Source organism: Cariama cristata, unplaced genomic scaffold, assembly GCF_000690535.1.
Source record: "Cariama cristata isolate BGI_N322 unplaced genomic scaffold, ASM69053v1 scaffold13771, whole genome shotgun sequence".
Classification (NCBI taxonomy): Eukaryota; Metazoa; Chordata; class Aves; order Cariamiformes; family Cariamidae; genus Cariama; species Cariama cristata.
In genome coordinates, this window is record NW_009597617.1 from 21402 (window position 1) to 31707 (window position 10306).

At 42.4% G+C, this 10306-nt stretch overlaps 1 protein-coding gene across 1 annotated transcript in view; it reads left to right on the forward strand.

Annotated features, from left to right (window-relative positions):
* Positions 1-7464, forward strand: part of LOC104168394 (protein NEL-like) — a gene marked incomplete at its 5' end in the record, with an annotated part of 17846 nt that extends 10382 nt beyond the window's left edge. Inside the window, 3 exons of the mRNA XM_009708970.1 lie at positions 887-1063; positions 3360-3584; positions 6678-7464. Coding sequence (XP_009707272.1) covers positions 887-1063; positions 3360-3584; positions 6678-6728 — 453 coding nt within the window. The remainder of the gene's footprint in view (positions 1-886; positions 1064-3359; positions 3585-6677) is intronic.
* Between the last annotated feature and the right edge of the window lie 2842 nt (positions 7465-10306).

The following is a 10306-nucleotide window of genomic DNA, read 5'->3' on the forward strand; positions in this document are numbered from 1 at the left end:
CAAGTGAAATTCCTGGTTTAGCTGCACATGTGGTGCTACAGAAAAATGGAATTACATATTATATAGGGTTTTGGGGAGAGCTTCTCTCTCCAACCTGCACGAGCAGAACTTCCACAGGAGGTTTATTGTATGATACTGGGAGAAGCACGATAATACTCTTTTGTGAGCAGAGATGCCGCCTCTGTTTTCTGGGTGGGAGTAACAGCATTTTCATGCAAAGAAACTGTCTGTCTAGACACATACTGGGGTTGGTGACTGATGCCAGTATCTCTAGCAGATGACTATAAATAGAAGTAGGTTCTGTATCTGCAGACTAATTCAGCTTAGCTTTCTCAAATGTTTGCTGTGGGATGCTTGATCCCAAGCTAAATGCTGATGGAGAATGAAGGCCCAATAATACATGGCTGACAAAGTCCTGAGCGTTTCCAGCAGCTCAAGTTTCATAGGCATGAGTTTAATTTCAGATTACCTATCATCTTCCTTATGTGGATAACTACAGAATTGTTTGTGGATGATTGATTGATGTGGAAGTTTAAAGCAAGACTCAACTAGCATCTGTATAAGAATAACATAAACTTAGTGCAATCCATTAAAATTTGACCCTTGGGAAAGACACCCTTGGGTTTCATCACCTTAGGGGCGAGCTACCTGCAGATGGGTTGTATGAAGGATGTATATAAGACAACAGGGGAATTTTATGGTAGTTACTGAGCGTGTATTGTGGTTTCTGCCTCTGTTTGAATTGCATTTTGACAGAGATACTGTATAGCGGAAAAACTTGTGAGCTGGTAGTGGCTTAGAATCATGCCAAAAAATCAAATTTTGGTACAAGTACTGCTGGAGTGCAAATTTCTGCCATCGCTCTATGTCTGTCTTCCAACAACAGAGTGGGTATGTGATGTGCCGGCGAATGGTCTGTGACTGTGAAAATCCCACTGTCGACCTCTTCTGCTGTCCTGAATGTGACCCGAGGCTCAGCAGTCAGTGCTTACACCAGAGCGGGGAGCTTTCCTACAACAGCGGAGACTCCTGGGTGCAGAACTGTCAGCAGTGTCGCTGCTTGGTGAGGATCCCCGTTACAGCACTGGAGACAGGAGGGAACGAGGATGTGGGATGTTCTGAGCTGTGAAGAGTTAATCTTCATGCATTAGCATCCATTTAATTTCCCCTGGAGTATGTGTATAATCAAAATCTGGTTTTCATGGATTTTTGTCAGTGTTGTCAAGTTCCAGTCAAAAATGCATTTTGACACAATAGATGTAAGTGATTTAATCATGAGGACTGTTTTAGCAAAGAGTGGAGGTCATTTGGATACGGCACCTGCAGAGAAACACTCATGTGTTCGCTCATTCAAAGACTGATGAAGCTGTATAAGGAAATTCTAAATACGTATTTATTATCACGGTTGATAATTCCAAATATGCTGACAGACTAAAATTTGTTTATTCATTCAGATGGTTTGAGCAACAGAAAAAATAATAAGACTCGATGCATTTTGCAAACAGTGAAATGAGGTTTGGAAAAAAAAAATCGGTTAAAACTTGTAATCTTTTTCCTAGGCATGTATTTCAGAGTCTAGGCAAAAACTATTCTGCATAATGCCGCTCAGAAAGTTTCTGTGACAGAAAAAATCCCAAGATAAAAACAACTAGCTTTTATCACAGGTTATCTCCAAATGTAAAGCCTAGTCCGTCTAGCAGCTTTGCCTTGTCAGGGTATCATGAATAACAACCAGAAACCAATTTGTGTAGACACTGTGCTTTCAGTGTTACCACTGCTAAAATCCAGTGAAACAGATTCCCAGGTGCTTCGTTAAATGTCTTAAAACCAAACCAAAACAACCTAAAGTTTGGGATTTCAATAGATTTATTTTTTTTCCCAAGATGTTACTTCTGTAACTAAAGCCTGCTTTCATTCAGTTGTCAGGGATTTTTTCACCGAACCCCAGACCGGTGGGGGTTGGCAGGGCCCTCTGGAGATCCCCCAGTCCAACCACTGCCAAAGCAGGGTCACCTACAGCAGTTGCACAGGATCGCGTCCAGGAGGGGTTTGAACATCTCCAGAGAAGGAGACCACACAGCCTCTCTGGGCAACAACGTATTGTCTACTCCTTGTACTGTCCATCACTGCAAAAAATAAATTGAAATACCAAAATCAGTGACTGCTTTTAAAGATTACTTTCATTCTTGACATCATGTGATTCAAAAAGAGGAAAACTGACCCAGATGAGAATTTTGTGACAGAGTAACTTCACAATACTTTCCGTGACAAGAGGAGTTGATTTGGAGCTATGAAAAACCCCTGGGAATTTTTTTCAGCTTTTGTTCTGGAGATGCTGAACCCCTCATTCTCAAAGCCTTAGATACAGTTTTTGTGAATGAACTTCTTTCTTAGGGCCAAATGCTATTCTCTTTGCCCCCCTTAAATCCAGACTACTCAATCTGCGCTCAAACGAGCTGAATAAATTGGAGGTCAGAAGTGGACCTGCTCCCAAAGAAATATGCATTAATGATTTCTGTGAAGTCTTTTCTTTAACCAATAGATCTGAACCTTTGGCCCTTGTCCAGAGTGGAAGGGAAGCTGACTCCAACTTCTAGTAACTGCTGTGAATAATTAGACATCTTTAGATTTGTGTACAGGCATACGGTAACTTCCCCTAAGAATATTCTGGCCCAATACCAGTCTCTGCTTTGACCTTTTCATACCCTGACTGTTCTAAACCCATCACGCAGAAGGTGTGATTAAGTCAGGAGGTTCAGGTATTCTGATCCTAACATCTGAAATAGATGGGAAGTGGGTGGAGGTCCCCTCACCGAACAGGCGCTGCTCTCCCCTGTTACGTGGGGCTGCTGGTAGCTTGGCATCCTTGGTCCAGCCAATGCATTTGTAACCACAACAAAGATAAACTGTAGCCCATCCAGAGCTAAATTTGGGGGCTTTCTGTGGCCAACCAACAGTCTGAATAGAAGTAAGAACTAGGTGAAAGTGGAGGTTTTGAAGCACTTTTGCAGTGCAGTCTTGTTATGGCTTCTGTCACTTGCAGAAGTAGGACTTCACATGGAGAAATCCATATTCTGTATTGCACGACGTTTATGGAGGATTTTCAGCTGCAGCTTGATGCAGAGTGTATTGAAGTAAGGTAAATCTAATCTGCTTCCTGAATAGCTGCAGAAAAAAGCACCCGACTTGCTGTGTCTCGCACAGGCAGCGACTGTCAGTGTTCTCTGCGCTGACTTCTGAATAGGACCAGATGGGTGGAATTGGCCAGCTAAGGAACATAATGCTGATTCAGAGGAATGGGTGATGAAACAAAATAAGAGCTAATAATCTTCTCTTGTTCTTGTAACATTTGGAAACAGCAAGGCGAAGTTGACTGCTGGCCCTTGCCATGCCCGGAGGTGGATTGTGAATTCAGTGTCCTCCCCGAGAACGAGTGCTGCCCACGCTGTGTCACGGACCCCTGCCAGGCGGACACCATTCGCAACGACATCACTAAAACCTGTCTGGATGAAACCAATGTCGTGCGCTTCACTGGGTCTTCTTGGATTAAGCACGGCACAGAGTGCACCCTCTGCCAGTGCAAGGTAAAGAGCATAAAAATTAAGCTGAGATGCTTCTTTCCCAGCTCGTTCTGTGGCATATAAATATTAATGCACTGAGTCCGGTCAGTGGATAGTTGGTGTTTTAAAGCAGCAGAGATAACAGTAAAAGTGTTCGGCTTAGTCAGCTTTACTCTTGCATGTGCTAGAAGGATGGTTTAATGCGCTAGCAGGTCAGCAGCAGGACAACAGCCCGTGCCGCAGTGTGCTGTGGACGCCGTAGTGGGCTTTGCTTTTCCACTGGGGTAGCTCAGTTGAAGTTTGATCACAGTTCTTACTATATAGCTCCACGCTATCTTGGGAACATATGCAGGAGCGAATAGGTATGCAAGACTAGACTTCACACATGAAATTTGTTCTGTGTGATACTATAGGGTTCTCAGAACTGATTGAATGGCTTTTTGAGAATAGTAATTGTTTCGAGAATAAAAGGACTAGGTGTATGTTTACATAGCTTTCTTGCTTTAAAATTAATGGTGTGATCAGCATAATGTTTAGAACATTTTATAGTTTTTGTAGTCAAAGGAATTCATTGTCTGAGGTTTAAAATTAATGGCTATGGGCTTATGTGAATTCTGGCATCTCTTTTTAAAGGTGCAAAAGAAAAGGAGGTTAAAATAAGTTTTTCCATTCAAATTGAGCCTGTAAGGTGAATTGTGTTTTCCACCATCCAATACTGGAGAATGACAGAGAGTGTTTCCACAGTAGTCAAGGAGAGAGAGACAGCAGGATTCATCCATAGATCTTTAATTATTACTGAAATTCACAGTTGATTTTGGTCTTTATTCTATGTCCTGCCCAAGCAAGATACTTCCCAAACTCTACTACATGGTACAATTAACTACTTTGAAAAGGTGCTCATAAAAAACTAATCTAACTTCAACACCTCCTTCTGGGCGGGACGGGGAGAAACTGATCACGGAGCAGAAGCTGTCGATCGCCACCTTCATCCTCTTCTTCGCCTGACGCAATACTGGGCGCAACAGCAGTTGCTGCTGGCGGGGCAGCGTCCTTTCACAAGGGAAGTGGGATGTGCCAAGTAAGCGCAGGCTTTTGTCTTGATGTTGGTGGTTAGAAGAAAATGCTGTGATCTGACCGAGTGGCGAATGGTTAGAAAGGCAGCTGCTGCCCAAAGGGTGTTGAAACGGGCTTACGTGCAGAAACCCGTGCTTTTGGGGTCCATAGCTGGTGGCATACACCAGCTCCAATGCTAGAAGTTACTCTTTGCTTGGGCAAGTTGCTGAGGTTTATGTGCGACCATTTCCCCGCCTGTAAAACAAATAGTTAGGGGGTGATTCTTCTCTAAAGCACTTTTGAGATTTGGTGATGGGAAATGTGTTCTCACTGTTGTGCTGCTAATCGATGGCAATGAAGAAGCCATGTATCAATTCTGCTGAGGGCCACCTGGGTGCTGCTCCCATCTGCCCTTTTCTCTTAAGCAAAGACTGAACCTTAAGCATTGACTCATTTGTATTCAGTGTAAACACATGCACAGACTAATAAAATCCATTGCTGCATTGTGAACATATATAAAATTAAACCAGATACCCTGCCAAACCCCGTAGATTTAATACAGCTCAGGTGAGAACCTGCATAACAGTCAAGATGTACCACTTTGTCCAGCAGCAAGCCAAATCTTACTCAATTCTCTTTAAAGAGCAGTTTTGTTTTCGAAATACACTATCTGCTTATAGTAGTAGCATTTTAATATTGTAGTTCTGCATGCAAGCAGCCCGCTCCCTCCAGGTCAGGTTGATGGTGTGCCCAGTTTGTGTGGTTCTCCATCATCTCATTTGTCCTGTGTCACCCCACTCTTTTCTTGCAGAGCATCACATGGAAGGTCAAAGCTCCAGACTAAGCCTCTCTAAGCAAGCTATGGCAAAATAGGTTGACACAAAGGCTTTAAGAATTCAGAAACCTGGGCATCAGCTAAATCTGACTTTTAGCCACAAAACCATTTCAAATCACAAGGAAAGAAGGTGAACAGTAGGATTGTCTAACCTCCTGTAACAGGAGTGAAAGAAAATGCTTGAATCTTTAATCAGTCCTAGCAGTTTAGTCAACCAAATGTACTTGAAGTAATTCATAAATAACACACACCTTTTATTTGCATTGTAAGAATCAGACTTCAGAGAAGAAGTAGTAGAGATGCAGAAAAACATTTCTCCAGTACTTTAATGATCTCCTCTTAATTGCTTATATTCTCAGAAGAATGTCTGGACTATCAGGAAGAACTTTATGGATTAATGGTTGCTGGTGTTACAGCCAGGATGTATTGACTTGAAGCATTCAGGCTAAATAAAACCCGGAGTCCTTTCTGCCTGGTCTAAATAAAGCTCCCAAGTGCACTGTCTTGTTCAACAGTGTGCTGGTTTTGGCTGGGCTAGGGTTAATTTTCTTCACAGTAGCTGGTATGGGGCTGTGTTTTGGATATGTGCTGGAAGCAGTGTTGATGATAACACAGGGATGTTGTAGTTACTGCTGAGCGGTGCTTGCACAGTGCCAAGGCCTTTTCTGCTCCTCACACCTTTTCTGCTCCTCCTTCCTGCCAAAGGGAAGTGGTGAAGGAATTCCTTGTTTTACTTTGCTTGCGTGTGCCATTTTTCCTTTACCTATTAAACTGTCTTTATCTCAACCCATGAATTTTCTCTCTTTTTCTCTTCCTCTTCTCTCCCCCATCCCAGTGGAGGGGCATGAGCGAGCGGCTGGGTGGGGCTGAGCTGCCAGCAGGGGTTTAACCGTGACAAAGAGCTTTGTGTACTTGAGCAGATGCCTGATGCCTTTGTGTTGGGACCATTTCTTCCACTGATCCCAGCTTCTTTCATTTTGAATGTTGTAGCTCTGGAACACAGACCACAGCAAACCAAGCAATTAGAGGAATCATGATAGCCCATTCCCTTGGGCAAGGGAAGGACATGACTACAATGTCCTGATCAAAATGTGTACATGGCTTGTATTTTACAAACCTGTACGTTCAAATGTGATGGGTGTTTACGAATGGCTGAGCTTGTTAAATGTACTTGGTTTGTACAAAATGCCAGTTGTTTCAATTCTTCTTTCTGGTTTTCCTTCCTTTAGAATGGCCACGTCTGTTGCTCAGTGGACCCACAGTGCCTTCAGGAACTGTGACACCAACAACCATCTCTCACAAGCAGTTTCTGGTTAAAGAATTTTCCTTCACAAAAAAGACCGTTAGACCAAAAATTGTTCAAAATTAAAATTAGATTGGTTTTGTCCATCTAAAGTGCAGATATGTGATGAACTCAGTTACCTGAATCAGAGTGAAATTTATGGGACTCAAGACAAGCTCAGATGTGTAACCCTTTGGATGAGGTTAGGTCCAAATCTTCTGGCTATTTGTCTGTCTGACATCATTATGCAGAATATTTAGGTTAGTGTGAAGTGACACATTGTAATGCTGTACATAACGATGTCAAGATCCAAAATCAACTAGGAGCTCTTACAGGGTCTTCCGAAGCTTTGAAAGTCCAACACTTGACCAGATGCAGAGATTTTTACCTAATCATATTTGGAACTGCACAAATGTGTTTGATTGCTCACTGCAGAATTTAGCAGACATTTGAGTAAAAGGATGAAGCCTTCAGAAGTAAAGAACCTAGCAGCTATGATGTGATATGTACAGTATGTGCGCTGAAAAAAAAAAAAGAAGTTATTGTAAAAAAAAAGAAAAAAAAAATCCAAAAAGAAAAACCGTGATGCACAGGCATGGCTTCTTAATGTTTTCTGATGGGAAAAGTCATCAATATTTCCTTGTTTTACTGCACTTACTATTATTTCTTGATTGAATTTGTTCAGTATAAGCTCGTTATTGTGCAAATTTAAATAAATATTTCTCTTACCTTAAGTTTCTGTTTGTGCCATCTTTCCTTTTCAAGGCTGTCATTTGCATGCGTGTTGGTACCGTGTCTTCTTTGCCAGCGTGCCTAGGCAGCTGGGCAGTACAGGTGGAGTGTTGCCTGCCTAGCACCTCTACTGATGGGAGCTTCTGCCCAGCACACCCTTATGCCTCTCATGTCTTATCTTTGTTGTTCTGAGAACACACAAGTAACTTCATGCCTGAGTCACGACGGTGGATTGAACAGCAAATTCACGTGCCTGAAGATCAGACCCTCTGTGCCAGCAGGATGCTGTCACCCACCCAACTTGCATCTCTTCAGATCTCCAGGGGATCTTCTCCAGATTCCTCCTCTCTCTAGCTGCCACAGGTTGGTTTATCTTTCCATAAGCTCCACAGCTGTTGTAGTTGTTTGCGTAAAGTATCTTAATGCAGCGAGATCACTTCAATACGCAAACCCTATTTTCACTACTGTACTGTTGGGACAATAAATAAAAGAGGCTACATGACCAAAGCTGTTATTCTGGAAGAGAAATAAAGAATAAAGAAGTGCTTACAAATTACGGGCTGAAAAGGCTGAATTTTTAAGGAATGCATCACGAACAGTGGAGGCAAAACAGGAGAGAAGGAAACTGCCCAAAATGACAACATCTTTTAAATACTGCTTTAGTAGTCATGTTCTTTTCAAAGTGCCTTGCTGCTCTTCGCATCTCTCTTACCAGTTCAGTAGATTGTTGTGCAACCTGGACAGGCAAAACTTCTATTACTCTTACCCCTGTGTATTATTAAGTTACAAGGGGAGTCCCTGTATATGGTTTTTTTCAAAACAGAATCATGTTCCTGCAAACAGATGATAGTTTACAGTGTTTCGTGTACAGCAGGAGATCAAAGGAATGCCACACAACTGCACGTGTCTGGTAGGTATTCCCTTGAGCCCTAGAGTCTGCTGAGAACTGGATGTTTTTGGAACAGGGAATACAAGAGTGCTGGGCCATTGAATGCAAATAATACAAACAAAATCAAGAAACTAAACATCTGGAAAAAATGCAAAAAACCCCCCAAATTGATAGTCTACATTGAACCATTAAAACTGAGAAGATTTTCAGACCAAATGAACCTTTTTCCTCGCCTAGTCCATAAATAACAGGTACTCAAGAGTTTTGCTGTATTGTCCAGTTCCTGGCAAGCTGCAATCAAAGTTTTTAAAGAAGAGTGTTAGGTCCTTGAAAAAGGAGCTGCTTTCTGTACAGTGTGTTCTTGCCTGCTAGTAATTGAGGTGATGTTTTCCCTGCAGACACAGAGGCACATCTCCCATGGCAGCTGCTTCTGAGAGGAGGTGTTGTAGAAGGTATTACCATTTAAGCATTGCACTTCAATTTCATTCAAGAATAGGTATAAGATAGACATACGAAAAGTCTAGGAAATGTCATAGGAAAAGACCAGACTCCTTTTTTTGAAAAGGGTGAACATTTTTCAAGGACAGAATCCCTGGGCTCTGGCAGAGGCTGTGGGAAGCTCTGAAGGAAAGCAGTGGAGCTGATGGAGAGGAGGGCAGATACCCACAGATCAGCTGTAAACATCCCTATTTTGGGTCCATGGAAAGATAAGTTACAGGTGAGGCAAGTCAGGGTCAGTGCATCCCCTGACATTGGATTTAGACCTATAATAAATAGAAGAACTGGAAGGAAAATGATCTCCAATTGTTTTCTCAATCCTTTCTCAAAGGCAGAGTAATACTGGTGTTTAATCCCAGCTTTTAATCAAAACTAAAATGGTGTATAGATGGAAAACAAACATCTCTCTCTTTTGTTGCCTACCCTGACCTGAGTGTTGCAGGCTCTTTCTGCTGTCGTAGGCTCGTGAAGAACAGTGCAATACCCTAAGAAACAGGCTGAAAAGCCAAGAATCGAGACATAACGTAGTAGCTAAACCTTGAGTCAGATCCTTGGAGCGACGGTCAGTGTTACATCTCTGTAAAGAGCAGAAGTCACAGTGCTGAGCAAAGCTGGAAGTCTGTGCTAAATAAAAAATGAGAATGAGTTGAGTGAGTGTTATCTAATTTATCAGTGTTCAAGGTTACTACTCAGTTGGGAGTTCTTCTAAAGGTCAGCAATCTCCAATGAGACATCTCGGTGACCCTTGTTTTCATTCCCTTTCACTCCCTCTTCCCCATCTCCCTCCTATTCAGTCAAGCCAGTAATTAGTAGGTCATGTTTTTAATTTTCCTTGAAATGTAAATTTAAATATTATTAAAAATTGATGTCTAATTTCCAGGCCTAAATTATCTGACAGACGATGTGGTCCATAAAAAAAAAAAAAATATTCTGAACGATGCAGGTACATTGTGCTCTCTTACTGGCCTTTCATTATTGATGCACTGTTTGCAGTGTTTGCAGTACCAGAATTCAATAACTTCCATAAAGGAATTGTCACCTCTCCGCAGAGTGATTGCCCTAAGTTAATAGACCTACAGATACAAAGGCAGAGATGTCTTCAGTCACAACGCTGAATTCAGTGCTATGGTGAAACAAGTTGACAAAACGCAGCAGTGCTGTTAATTGTTGAAAAGGGAGCTAACGCTGCAGCTGCAAATTGCTGGTCCTCACAAATTTTCCAGGGGTGAGAACAGGGCCCTTCTTATGCCCAAGGACAGCTTTGCCTTTTGTGAGAGCTTCACCTTTAACTGCACATCTGGTGAAACACGGTCGTTAAGTCACAGCTGAGATACTAGCCACTGCTCTTTCCTAGGGTGCCTACAAGTGGATATTTATGCAGGGAGTGCTGAAAAACTGCCGAACTGCCCTCCTTCCATGGCAGCCTGGGGCCTGTGCGTTACCGCGGCTGCGCCCCA